General features: G+C 41.8%; 2 protein-coding genes across 4 annotated transcripts in view; one reads left to right on the top strand and one right to left on the bottom strand.

Annotated features, from left to right (window-relative positions):
* agap2 (ArfGAP with GTPase domain, ankyrin repeat and PH domain 2) overlaps positions 1-4,290 on the bottom strand; it is a 31,061-nt gene extending 26,771 nt beyond the window's left edge. For 2 of the 3 annotated variants that reach the window (XM_020587729.1, XM_020587731.1), the window contains exon 1: positions 1,057-1,378. In XM_020587729.1, coding sequence (XP_020443385.1) covers positions 1,057-1,219 — 163 coding nt within the window. In that variant the 5' untranslated portion in view covers positions 1,220-1,378. Of the gene's footprint in view, positions 1-1,056; positions 1,379-4,275 lie in introns of those variants that run through there. The other variant, XM_020587730.1, reaches the window with a different exon arrangement.
* On the top strand, positions 3,722-13,896 carry tspan31 (tetraspanin 31). The gene is made up of 6 exons (XM_020587733.1): positions 3,722-3,913; positions 7,921-8,088; positions 8,262-8,342; positions 8,461-8,601; positions 10,471-10,581; positions 12,134-13,896. Exons 1-6 carry the CDS (start codon positions 3,851-3,853, stop codon positions 12,206-12,208), a joined length of 639 nt encoding a protein of 212 aa, XP_020443389.1. The 5' UTR covers positions 3,722-3,850; the 3' UTR covers positions 12,209-13,896.
* The last annotated feature ends 465 nt before the right edge of the window (positions 13,897-14,361 follow it).

The raw sequence follows: 14,361 nt of genomic DNA, 5'->3' as shown, positions 1-14,361 counted from the left end.
TCCAGTGAGTCCCAAGCTAGGGGTCAGGCCCCTGCAACGGGCCACCGGATGTGGAGTTGTTCAATGATTAATGGGAGAGGAAAGATGAAAAAACTCTGTTGTGATACCCACATTTGTCTTCATAATTGGGGCTTGTCTTTCATATATACTTTCCACAAATTATTATTTCACAGGTTCTATAATTTAACAGACTGAGAGGGGCCACTGTGCATAACAAATACTTTTACTTTTGATACTTTAACTAAACTTTGCTGGTTTTTTTTTACAGGTAGGATTTTGAATGTAGGGATTTTAATTGTAATGAAATATTTATACATGTATTTAAGTAAAGGAACTAGATACTTATTTCCCGGCTGAACCTGATCTATGCTGCTTTGGCATAACAAGGTTGCAGATAAGAGGAAAAAACTGCGTAGTTAACAGTAACACCTTGTGTCATTTTAACACGAAACTGTGGGAAGTAGCAATATGAGGAAATGATGTAAAACTGATCAGTTTCGCATGTAAAGGCCCTGTTTGTCTGAAAGGAAGTGGCTTTGAGGGCAGTTGCACATTGGCAGACAGGAAGTATAGGCCGTACACAGCAGGTTTCATCCTGCTGCCATGGCAATGGCTGCTGAGGGATGTTGCCATTGGTCGCCTGTGTCCAGGGGCTGACTGATACGCAAATGCCACTACATGTCACCTACCAGGAGGTGAATTTGTACCATTAGAGTGAAATGAGAGTCAAAATGAACAACAACAGAGGAACTCTTCTCCGAAAAGTCACACCGACGGAAACAGGAAGCACAGAGAAAGATATCACTCACACACCCCAGGCTTCATATTGATGAAAAGAGTGAATTAAACTCACTGTGAAACTAAATCTGCAGTTAGAGTTTGCTGAGGAGTTCTCCTGTTTATCAAGTCAAGAAATATATTAACATGAGCATGCTGAAAGTTACCAAATTCTGCTAAGTATTCTATTCAGGAATATTAATGTTGCTTTCTTCCCTAAATACAGCAAGCAAAAAGTCAATCACAAATAGCTACAAAGCTTAAGAAAAATGAGCTTACCTTGAATACTGTGAAGGTAAACTTTAAGACCAGAGCGCAGCTTTGGATCCTCCACTCTTTCAAAGTGCTTCAAAAGTCGGCTGATTGCACTGTGGAGAGATTCGTGCCTCTTGATCTCTGCTTTTATTGCAGAAGAGTTCACCGATTTACTGTTGTTGTTCATCCTGACACATGGATCTCTTGTTAACTAAGGTAAAATGCTCGTTTCAGCCCATTTGAAATCCTGGCTGTTTGTTCACACAAGCTGAACATCAACTTAAGACACAGAGGCAGCAGAAAAAGAAGCGGCTACAGATCAGGGTGTCTCTCTCGTTCTCTCTCTCTCTCTCAGTATCTCTAGACCACAGAACTCAGCTCACAACAATGTGTGTCTCAGTTTCCTCTGTAGGTTTGAGCTGAACTGAATTCACTTCCTTATTTTAAACCATATTCTTCAGCAGCTCTGACTGCTGTGGTGATCTGTGGCTGCCTCACAGCTACTGGGAAAGAAAGAACTATACAAAAACAAAAAAATCTATGTCTGTATTCACAGTTGATGTGTTTTTGTCTCATGAAGGCTCTAAATTAGAGACACTCTATTTTTTGCAGTGAAATGTGCTGATAGGTCATTCTATATGAGTTAGTATGCACTGTGTCAGACAGAAAGTCTGGTAAGCATTCCTATACAAGCCCAGTCTTCATGTTAAGTGATGTTTTGGACCATCATGCGACTCTGCAGCGAGCATCAGGCCTTTTGTCAACCCTATTTCAAGTCTATTTTTTTTATAAAGCACATTTAAAAACAAGCACTCACAACCTCTAATGTTATCTTATGACTGTTCGGAGGGGCCTGACTGTTTGGGAACCAGGACTAAACTATCTGCTTGCATGTAACATGGTAATGTACGATATGAATCACAGGGGCCAATTTCCTGTGGAACTAGTATTTTTATTTTGGATACTTTAACTGCATTTTGCTTACAATGCACCTGTAGTTTTAGTTAAGTAAATGTTTGAATACAGGACTTTTAGTTGTTACAGTAAGAGTATTTTTACATTGTTTTGTTGGTACTTTTCCAAGTATATGACTACTTCTTCCACCTCTGCCATTATTTATCCAGTTCCACTGGTCTTACAAATAGTTTCTAAGTATGAGGAACCGCTACATATATGAATTGTGACCCCTTTAACAGTCTTACCATAAATATAGTCATGGCCAAATATATTGGATTTGAAGGATCCCTTAAAATCTGAGAGGCCTGGAGCAGTTGGCAAAAGAAGAGTGGTCCAAATTTCCAGTAGAGAGGTGGAAGAAACTCACTGATGGTTACAGGAAGGGACTGATTTCAGTTATTTTGTTCAGAGGGTGTGCTACCAAATATTAAATTGAGAGTGTCAATAATTCTGTCCAGTCCATTTTTGGAGTTCTGTGTGGAATGGATCAGATTTGGCTTTTTCCTCTGCTTGTTTGTGTTGTTCCAATTCAAATAAAAGAAATAAACATGAGAATACCAGAGAATTAGTGATTGCAACAATTTTCTGGGAGCAGTGGTGCACTATTTGACAGAAATGTCCATGTCTCTAAATAAAAGAAAGCTTTCAACATGAAGTTTTATGTGTGTAAGAGAGCAAGGCAGCCTACAGGCTCATCAGGTGGGCACCCTCTCAATGACACGCTTCATCAGAGTGCGACGATGTGGGAAGAGAGGACTGTCAGATATGATGTACAGGGTGAGACTGAGTAAGCTGAACTGGTGGTGCTTCACGGGGCCAGACTGTCCCTGGCGTGCTGGTGTGGGTGTATCCTTGACAGAAGAAGGACTTGCCCCCATAGTCAGTGGGCCAGTGGAGCAGACCCTGTAGTGTACTGAAAAGACTGTCAGATGCGGTGTACAGGGTGAGACCGAGTAAATGGAACTCAGCGGTGCTTCATGGGGACCACCATACCAGCCCTTGGCTTCTCCTGAGGGGGGAACATTGGACAGCGGGAGCCAGCCACAAGCTCCAAAACCCTCTCCACCAGCCGCCCAGTAGACACCAGAGCAGACTCAGCACCAGTGTAGGCCACCCATAACACGTAAGAGACTTTGCGGAGAGGAGAGGTGGAGAGGATCACTGCAGACCCCTCACACCCTGGACACAATCTGTTTGAACTCCTCCCCTCTGGACGGCGTTACAGGTCACTGTGCACAAAGACAACCAGGCACAGGGACAGTTTCTTCCCCCAGGCCGTCACTTGATGAACACTTAACCAACGACAGTATGACTGGACAATAACCCTCAGTGCAATACCTGTAAATATACCTCGTATAGATTATACAGATTCATACAGGTCTCTAGTTTTAAGTACTCTGTTTTTATTCCTATTTATCTCATCTCAGTGAGCATTCCTTTGTCTGTCTGCATTGTTTACTGCCTGTTTATACTGCTTATTTTGCATCGTTTGCCCTAGTTGTTGCTTGTTAATACTGCATATTATTTTTGTTGTATTACACAGCCTTATGCTGGTTTACTGTTTACTTGCCCCTTGCATGGGGATATGTACATACATATTGAGAGCCGATGTACCAGAGTCAAATTCCTCGTGTGTCCGACACACCTGGCCAATAAAGCTGATTCTGATTTATTCATTTATTTAACTTTACATGACGTCGATTATGTCTGTCGTCGACATTAATAGACGTCATCAGATACTCCCTCTCCACTGACCAAAAACATTTGTGCTAGACACTAGCGCACTTTAGACGACACTGGTTTTTATAAAAGTCTTACCGTTATTTGTTAGCCTGAGTCAGCCGATATAGTTTTTTTGAATATGGTCTGTGGCGGTTTCACCTGTTCCAAAAATGCGCTGTGTTCCCTGAATGTGGTTTACATGGTGAGTGTACAAAATGAATCACGATGGTAAATTCTAGCTAGCTAGTAACGTTAGCTACATTAGCTTTGACCAACTAGCGTCTGAATGAACTAGCGTTAACAGCTAACATTAGCTTAATATTAGCTGCCCGTTTAGCTACAGCACTGAAAATACTGGCGATTTCGCTTTTTGCCTCATGCTTCCATTTTCAGTTTGAAGACGATTATTGGTAAGCATTCAACTTTAGTAATTACACACTTAAAAGTGACGTTTAGTAATATATGTAAGATGGCTACACTGTAATAGCCCATAGAAAGTAGTACTCTTAGCTTTCTAGCTAGCCTGTTAAATATCGCCATTATCTGTAAGGACGCTGACGTTACCGTTATCCGGGAGGCCAGCTGGCCTGAACTGTGAAACTGACATGCTGCAACGTGTTATCTACCACATCCTCTGTCAGTCATCCTGGTTTGTCACAACAAGATTTAATTAGCTCAAGTGTTTGTGTCTGTTACTGTGCCAGCCATAGGAGATGTGATAGTTAACACGTTTTTTTCCAACTCAGCTAAAATAAACTCGGTGTAAACTGAAGGTTTCAACAAAGATAATAAAAATAAGAACCCCCGTAAAGGTAATGAGGCCTTTAATTTTATTTGCAAAGGTCTTAGAACATTTATGTAGCAGTAATGTTAATTATACTGTAACGTAGGCTAGCTTGAGGAAGGAGACAGATGCTGCCTGTTTGAACTTTATTTACACACAGCACAGGACAGCTGGGTAAAGAAAGGTCGAAGACCAGAGATTGGCTCTCTCACTTTATGCACAACAGAGCACACATCGAACACTAACAATCCTGCCAACCCATAACTATATACAGCCTGCCCAGAGGGGCATTCTGGGGGATCCCACCAGGTGTCTCTGTGCCCCTAGATGCTACACAGCCCCCACTTAGCTGGTTAACTGTCCTCAGTAACCACAATCATACCAGAGTGCCTGCACTGGCACTGAGGCTGCTTTGGGGGCGCCTGGGCAGCAGGTAGAGAGGGTTCTGAAGCTCGTGGCTGGCTCCCATTGTCCAATGCTCCCCCCTCAGGTGAAGCCAAGAGCCAGTGTGGAGCCAGCAACAGTCACTTTGAGCATCCTCTCCCCCCACATTTTCACACTTTTGCCACCAACTGTGGTGATGTGGTGCTTGGTGGTCCTCCACATCTGGAGTCTTGGCTCTTTCATCCCCTGGCATACCAGGGAGATGGTGGACCCCATGTCCACCAAGGTGTGCAATTCACTTCACAGTCCAGGTATAATCCATGTGTCCAGCCCGGAAGACTGACCTAAAGCTGTGACAGGTAAAGGGTGGATGAGTTATTCAAGGGTGCTGGCGCTGAGAAATGGCGTGCAGTGTGTCCAAGGTCCCCTCAGTGGTAGCACTCCTCTCAGTGTTGCACAATTGCTCTCATGTTCCCTCACCATGTCAGCAGTGACCTGGCAGTCTACTTCCCCCTCCAGTGCCAGATTTGGTGGCACTAGCTCTGTTTTGTAATGTAATTTAAAAGACTATTTTTTCTAAACTTATTTGAATAACTTTACCATCCAATGTGCATAGCCTGTATTTATAATAACATTCAGAGAAAGGGAAACTTATGGAACACAAATGTGAAAATCACTTCTGGAACTGGTTTCCACCTCTTTTTATGCTTTAGTACTATACTTTTGTCACCTAAGCCTGTAGCAGTTAACATGATAATAATCATAACCAGAAAGCTCACAGTGAAATCAGGAGCCTGATCTGTCAGAAGAAATTGAACTAAAAAGTTTCCAACACATAAACAGGCTAACAGGTGATCTACCTGATTTAAGCAGCTGTCTGTGGCGATTAGACTTCAAATGTGCCAAAGGAAAAAATGGACCTGAAGCATAAAATGGGGTCCAGGGATGACAACGTTTGTTTGAGTTGTATGAATTGTGGATCAACACATTTGATAGATTAGAAGTTTCTGTCTCGTGTGATGTGCGGGTGACAGACCTGCAGATGAGAGTATTGCAGAGATTGAGACGTCTGTCAACCATTTCTGAATTTAGAGAAATCATTTATGCATAATCTGTTTATTTTGCAGTCTCACCCAATGCAACCTTTGAAAACAATTTTGTTGCACCTTAAATAAATTTGGTTTCAAAATTCGACTGATCACTTGCAGTCTGGAGCCCTGCATGACCAACTGGAGAATCTCAAGTACCCTTGTAGGCTTTAAAGAAATGGGTCGTTTTTAATTGGTTATTCCTTCTGTCCACTTGTCATTTAATTTTCTGCTGCTAACCCAGGTCTCATCTGTTTTGTGATTAATAAATGATATTAGAAATATTTGTTATACAGCAGGGAAGTAGTGATAAAAATGTGATTATAAATGTGAACAAACACAACTCACTTGGAAAACAATAATAGGCCTTATGGTCTCCACTGTTCTTTCATACTTTGGGTGATGTCACTGTGAAACAGATAAATCATCTTGTGCAATATTACAAAGGCTTTCAAAAATTTACAAACCCCACAGAAAGTCTCCTTAAGTATTACTTTTTAATTACTTACTATTACCTGCTGTCTTCCTGGCACGTCAGCAATGTATGCACTTTGTGAAGAAAAGAGAGCAAAGCTGTCGTTGCATAGATTGCCTGCTGTTATCACATAAGCCAGAGAGTTTACAGTCCAAGTTGACTCAGTGCTGAAATAAACACTTGAGTCATAAGCCACCTAGTCATAAACTAGAACTGGAACATGTAGTTACAGTTATGGCCAATAATATTGGCACCTCTCCATTTCTCTCAGATAATGCAACACTTCTCCCAGAACATTGTTGTGATCACAAATTCTTTGGTATTCTCATATTTCTTTTGTTTGCATTGGAACAACACAAAAAATGGCAAAAAAGCCAAATCTGATACTCGACAGAATTAGTGACACCCTCAACTTAATATTTGGTAGCACACCCTTTGGACAAAATAACTAAAATCACTAACTTCCTATAGCCATCGGTGAGTTTCTTCCACCTCTGTTGGAATTCTGGACCACTCTTCTTTTCCCAACTGCTCCAGGTCTCTCAGATTTGAAGGGTTCCTTCTCCCAGCTGCTGTTCTGAGATCTCTCCACAGCTGCTCTATGGGATTTAGATCTGGACTCGTTCCTGGCCACTTCAGAACTCTCCAGCTCATTGTTTGAAACTATTTCTGGTGCTTTATGAAGTCTGCTTTGCGTCATGCCTGCTGTAAGGGCCCCACATTGTGCCCAGAATTCAATGGTAGTCTTCAGATTTCATAATGCTAGACACACAGACAAGACATCCAGTGCCTGAAGCAGCCCCAACACATCAGTGAACCTCCACTGTGTTTGACTGTAGTGACCGTGTTCTTTTCTTTGAAGGCCTCATTTCATTTGCTGAAAACAGTAGAATGATGTGCTCAAAACTGTACTTTAGTCTCATCTGTCCACAGGACATTCTCCCAGAACTGTGGCTTCCTCAGCTAAGTTTTGGCAAACTCCAGTCTGGCTGTTTTATGTCCCTGTGTCAGCACTGGGGTCCCCCTGGGTGTCCTACCATAGTGTCCCTTGTCATTCAGATGGTGACAGATAGTGTGAGCTGACAGTTGCACCTTGTGCCTGCAGACCAGCTTGGATTTGTTTGGACGTTGAGGATTTTTTATCCACCATTTCAACAATCCTCCGTTGCAATCTGTCATCTACTTTTCTCTTTCATTTCTTAACTATTATTTTGTGTTAGTTGCTGATTAAAATCAGTAAAAATGAGGACTAGTCTTATGACTGGGTCACATTAAAAATGGTGAACTCTGAGTGCTTGTTTCTTTCTCAGTGGCTATTTCTGTGCTTCACCTGTATTATTGGACTTGAATAATCACAGAGCTCCTAAAGTCCTTAGCAGCGTTTACAGGATAAGTGGTGGTGGTGTTAAGCTCCGTTCCATCAAATGCTCACTGCCTCAGCTGACTCTGCTTAACTTCTTTCCCTCTGCCCCCTACAGCTGGTTGGGCTACTGCTGATTGGAGTAGCAGCATGGGGGAAGGGCTTTGGCCTGGTGTCAAGCATCCACATTATTGGAGGGGTCATTGCTGTGGGTGTCTTTCTGCTGCTCATCGCTATTGTGGGACTCATCGGAGCAATACAGCACCATCAAGTCATGCTTTTCTTTGTATCCTTTCTCTGCAATGACTAAGTCCTAAGCAGTGTTTTGCAGGTTCACATATGATATTTGTGTCACTGGACATGAATACAGTGATTTGCAAAGGGGGTATGTTATGAATGTGTTGCAGTTTTTCCATTTTCCTGTGTTGTATGGTTGTTTCTTTGACCTCTTGCTCCCAGTACATGGTCATTCTTTTCATCGTTTTCCTCTTCCAGTTTGGAGTTTCCTGTTCCTGCCTGGCAATGAACCGTGGTCAGCAGGTGAGCAACACTTAGCAAAATATATTTATTTCTGTATAAATAAATTGTATTCATTTGTATGATTGGTTATAAGACATTAGCCACTGCTGGTTTTTCTCTGTATTATTTGCTTTTTCAGGTGGCACTTCTAAATTCCACTTGGGGAATCATTAACAATAAAACCAAGGCAGACCTAGAGAACCAGCTGGACTGCTGCGGGCTGTTCAACAGCAGCAATAGCCAGACACAGTTTGATCAGGATTTGCAAAACTGCCCTGCTGTAAGTCTTAAGTGTCAGATTTTTTTTCATTGATGCATCTACAAGGAAAGAAAAACATTGTCCTCCTTCATGGAAAACCTGCATGAACTGCACCGGTGCATATTTAAATTGCTGCAGAGTTAAAATGTATTTTTTCTTAATTAAGATTGTATAAAGTGGTTACGGAAAGTTTTCAGACCCTTTCAAGTTTTCCACATTTTGTTATATTTCAGACTCATCTTAAAATTGATTCTGTTCTTTTTTTTCCCCTCATCAATCTACACACAATACTCCACAATGACAATATATAGATATCCCATTTACATAAGTATTCAGACCCTTCTCTTAGTACTTGGTTAAAGCATCAACATCAGTAACAGCCTCGGGTCTTCTTGAGAATGAAGCTACAAGCTTGGCACCTTTTTCTTTTCTTCTAGGCAGAATCATAACAGGTCAACCAGGTTGGATGGGGAGTGTTGGTGCACAGCCATTTTCAGGTCTCTCCAGAGATACTCTATTGGGCTCAGGTCCAGACTCTGGCTGGGCCACTCCGGGTCTTTCACCGAGTTTTCCTGAAGCCACGCCTGTGTTTTCTTGGCTTTATGCTTTGGGTTGTTGTCTTGTTGAAGTGTAAACCTTCACCCCAGCCTGAGATCCTGAGCACTCTGGAGGTTTTCATTCAGAATTTCTCTCTATTTCTTTGCATCCATCCTCCCTCTGTCCTGACTAGTCACCCAGTTCCAGATTCAGAACGACATCCCCACAGTGTGATGCTGCCACCACCGTGTTTGACTGTAGGGATGGTATTAATGAGGTGATGCTCAGTGGCTGGTTGTCTCCACACATACTGTTGGAAAATGTGGCCAAATAGTCAGTTGTTTCATCAGACCAGAGGATTTTGCTTCTCATGGTCAGAGTCCTTCAGGTGCCCTTCGACAAACTCCCAGCAGGCTGTCATGTGCCCTTTAGTGAGAAATGGCTTTGTCTGGCCTGTCTACCACAGAGGCCTGATTGGTGGAGTGCTGCACTGATGGTTGTCCTTCTGTAAGGTTCTGCCATCTCCAGAAAGGAACTCTGGATTTCATCCATAGTGGCCTTTGGGTTCTTGGTTACTGGTCTGACTGAGGACCTTTGTCCCTGATTACCGGTACTCAGGTTTGGCTGGGCAGCCAGATCTCTGAAGACTGTTGTTGGTTCCAGATCTCTTCCATTTAAGAATGATGGAGGCTCCCATGCTCCTGGACACTTTCAGTGTTGCTGAAATGTCCTTTTATCCTTCCCCAGATCTGTCTCACAGGTCTGGGGACAGTTCTCTTAACCTCATGGCTTTGTTTTCACTCTGACATGACACAGTTCACATTCAATGACCTGTGACTTCTCTGATTATGTTCAGTAAATTAAATTAGGCACAGGTGGGCTCAAGCTGTAAAAGCATCTCAGCAAGCATTGACAGGAGTAGGATGCACCAGAGCTCAATTGCAAGTGGCTTAAGAAAGGGTCTGAATACATGGGATATTCAGTCTTTTATTTTTAATAAGTTTTATAAAATAAAATAAAAACTTCACAAACCTGTTTTCACTTTATCATTGTGGAGTAGTGTGTGTAGACTAATGAGGAGAGAAAAAGAATTAAATCCATTTTAAAATGAGTCTGAAACATAATGTGGAAAACCCACTGCATGTTTTCTAAACTGTTCCCTGGCACCATAGATGAACAGTGCAGCTTCACAGTGTATTTCCAGTTACACATTATGTCCCACTGCACAAAAGTCAGTGTCACAGTCTGAAGTTCTTAGAAGAGCTTTTGTTAGCTAATATTGGTATAGTTCACAAATAGTTGACTCGTACTGTTTAAGACTAAAGGTCTCTTCTTTTATGTGTTTCACACCAGTCATGCAAAAAGCAGAGTGCCTGTTACACCTGCGGCGAGATGATGCTGCATCATGCAACAGAGGCTCTGAAGATTCTCGGGGGTGTCGGACTCTTCTTCAGTTTTACAGAGGTGAGTATCTGGTCTCAAAACCTACATCTGCTCATCAGTTCATTTCATTAAGCAGTAATATAATAAAGCCTCGAGTCTGTGACGGAGAAGAGCAACGTGGTAAATTTGTGTGCACACAGTACACTTCATGGGAAAAAATCTATTTCAATTCAGGGTTTTCTCTTAAATCTCTGCATGTCAACCAAGAAACACACCGTTGGTGGGTTTTAGGGTTGAGGAACAAAATGTCCATGTGACAACTGAGTCTTATCTTCTAGGACTGAATCAGTTTACGTCTGTCATTACAAATGTTTTGAAATAGGCAGAACCCAACTGTGAGGGTACAGTTCAGCATTCGGGCAGTGTAATACACACCACATGTTTAGGCTGGACTCACATGCCTAGGGGGTTTGCAGACACAAACTGTGACTTTTCAGAATCAGAATCAGCTTTATTGGCCAGGTGTGTTGGACACATGAGGAAATTGACTCTGGTACAGTGGCTCTCAATATCTATTTACATATCCTTATGTAAGGCAGCAAGGGGCAAGTAAACAATATAAGGCTGAGAGAACAGAAAGGAAAGAAAGTAATGTGCAAACAAGCAAAAGGAATGTGCATTAGGAAAAAGATAAAAAATAAAGTACTTATAAATAGAGACCTGTGTGTGTATATATACACACAGTCTAGATCAGGTGGAAGATACCATCTTAGATGAAAGTGGAGTGAGGAAAGATAAAGTGAATTGGTATCTTCCAGCTTCTGACTGATCACACCTGAGCCAGGTAATCAGCAGCAGGTCAGGCAGGGATAGTTGGAAAACAAGCAGGACAGCGGCCCTCGAGGACTGGAATAGCCCACCCCTGGTCTAGATGCATTTTGCGGATCTGTATGTACAAGGTACATTTACACTGAGTGTTATTGTGCAGTCATACTGTTGTTGGTTAAGTGTTCATCAGAGTGACGGCCTGGGGGAGGAAACTGTCCCTGTGCCTGGTTGTCTTGGCGTACAGTGACCTGTAGCGCCATCCAGAGGGGAGGAGTTCAAAGCGCTTTCACACTACTTGGCCATTCACCCATTTACACTCCCCAGCACTCACACATTCACACACCGGTGTTGTCACCAGGAGCAACTGGGGGTTCAGTGTCTTGCTAAAGGACACTTTGACATGTGGACTGAACAAACCATTAATTTTCTGGTTAGGAGACGACCCACTCTACCTCCTGACCCACAGCCGTCCCCAATATGTACTCGCCATAACTGCTGATTTATACTCTTCAAATTCCACCCATTGATAACACTAGATACATTTGGGTATGTCTGTTATAAGTATCTTATTGACGCCGTAGTCCAGACATGTACTTGAGCTGAGGAAGTGCCCCTCAGCTACACTGTAGCTAGTACTGTAACCTGAGAGCCCGTGCACATAGACACTGTTAGCTGTAGTGTGACTCTTAGCACAGAAGCGTCAGTGGGCCTTTGGAAAAGCGTTTTGGTGGAAGGACGAAAGTGAAAAATTATTCAAAGGAAATTTTGATTAATGTCCATGTCATGTGTAATCCCTCCCTCACAGATCCTTGGAGTGTGGCTCGCCGTGCGCTACAGAAACCAGAAGGATCCACGAGCAAACCCAAGTGCTTTCCTATAGTTTGTTCCATGTACACAGTGCAGTGCCGTTGATGCAGTTTCACACACACTGGTACACATAGAACAATGCACATCTAGAGGCAGACACTCAGGCATATAATACAGAGCCACACCAACCACAACAACACAGAATGGACAAGCGCATGCAGCACCTGGAAAAACAAAAACAACACACTGAGAAACACACACTTTCACCAGAGAATGAGAAACAAAAACAACTAGAATTTTTGTCAGGGCTCCAGCTGGAAGATCTGGGTACTTATGTATGAAAGGATGACTTGTAATGGCAAGAAGCACGACTTGTTAGACACAACCTTGATGTGAGTACCAGATCTCCTGGTTGTGACCTGCTAGTTTCCAACTATGTCCCAAGCAATGAGGCTTCTCTGCATGTGTCCTACACCTGCACAGGCAAACAGTGTCTTTGTTGATTTCATTCCACGCAACAACCAAATGACTGTGTGGTGTCCAGCAGGTAATTTGTATGCACCTTGAAATTTTCCTCTTGTCTTTAATGTAGTGCCACCACTTAATGACAGATACTGTATATTCCTCTGGTCAGTGCAATCAGTGATGTGTAGGACTGTAAACCCAAACATGTCCAATGTGGTAAGAAGGTCAGCTGAGTGAGGGGACATGGTGTAAAGTACTTATTGAAATGTATGTGTGTGTTTTTGTCACATGCCACCAATGCTGGGATTAACAGGTGTAGGATGTCCTAGATTTTAGGTAGTTGCTAGTCATTGGGTTCAAATATTTATGAACTTTAACTGAACCAACTAACTTTTAACAGTTGGATATATTGGGATGCCAGCGGACTGCAGCCTTGATGTTGTACATAGACTATAAATACTGTAGTTCACGAAGCCGTTGTCGATGGGTTTGCCATATAGCTGCCCCTCTAGTTTTGAAGTTTACCTGCTTAGTTGAGGTCTGAAGGCCACAAAGTTCCACCCTTCTTGTATTTAATATGTTCTTTTGTGTCGCACAGTGATGTTGCTTAGGATAGATTCTAGTAGGTAAAGTGGATTCAGGTACTTGTCATTACCTCCTGTGTAACTGGAAGAAATCAAAAATCTAAAACATTATGTGCTCCCCAGTTGAAAATAATTGGGTGAATTTGGTCGAAACTGCTCAATGCAAACCCAGTTTTGTTTGTATAGTGTTAATTGTGAAAATGTGCTCTTGGTTGCAATTATTACTTTACATATCCTTTTAAGTGTTAATATTTTGAAAGCGATTGTTCTTTTGTGGAATGATTTGTTTGCATAATTGTTCTGTTGCCATCAGCGCTCTTTGTTCATCAGTGTTAAATGCTTTGTAAAAGCTTGTTGTATAATTTCAGAATCTATTTAAGTTAAGCACATTAGGCTAAAGATATGTTGTCGTTCTGGTGATGTAATTTTTAAAGTTTGACCATTCTTGTTGATAAATCACTGCTCTTTAATTCTGTTTTTTAAGGACTAACAGACTGTAACTACATGTCTTACTTGAAACTGTCAACTTTGCTGATATGGATTTCTCCTGCTGCTGGTTTGGAGTTCTCGCTGGTGTAGACAAACATCTGGACAGATCTTAAACATTATGCCATATATTACACCTCGCATTGAATTTGTGTGCACTTGTTATTCAGATGTATCTTGAATTTTTGAGACTTAATTTTCCAAATAATAAATCCTAAAATTGGGATCAGTTTCCTTTGAGTCACTGCTTAAGTATAGAGTTAATGTCTCTAAAAATGTACCCTCTATGGTGTGATGTCGTCTAACCTCACTGTGAGATTTTTTTTTTTTTTAATAATGTGTAGCAAAAATTGGCTGGGAAATCGTCACTGCTGTTGTTCCAGACCTCTGACCTTAGATTATTTCTTAATCACTAAATCATTTTGTACATTTTCTGCTGTTGATCCAGTTCCAGGTCCATGGTCCATGTTTAATGATTCATTTTATTTTTGGGGAATGTGATGATGTAAAATGAAATGTAAACCAATTAATTTATTTTACATATCACTTGGTAAAAAAAGTTTGATTATCGTCTTTCACATTTTGTGCAGTATGAAACCGTTATTTGTATTTAAAATGTGGTCCTTTCAACTCGACGGACCCACCTTTCACCACATGATGGCGGTACAGCGTCTGCTGCTGCCATTTCTTT

Source organism: Monopterus albus, unplaced genomic scaffold (assembly GCF_001952655.1).
Source record: "Monopterus albus unplaced genomic scaffold, M_albus_1.0 scaffold477.1, whole genome shotgun sequence".
In the NCBI taxonomy this organism is placed as follows: domain Eukaryota; kingdom Metazoa; phylum Chordata; class Actinopteri; order Synbranchiformes; family Synbranchidae; genus Monopterus; species Monopterus albus.
This window is presented reverse-complemented; position numbering and strand designations above follow the sequence as displayed.

Coding starts and splice junctions, on each gene's coding strand:
- tspan31 (XM_020587733.1), top strand. CDS start 3,851: ATGGTCTGTGGCGGTTTCACCTGTTCCAAAAATGCGCTGTGTTCCCTG. Junction 3,914..7,920: donor CCCTGAATGTGGTTTACATG/GTGAGTGTACAA, acceptor TGCCCCCTACAG/CTGGTTGGGCTACTGCTGAT. Junction 8,343..8,460: donor CAATGAACCGTGGTCAGCAG/GTGAGCAACACT, acceptor TTGCTTTTTCAG/GTGGCACTTCTAAATTCCAC.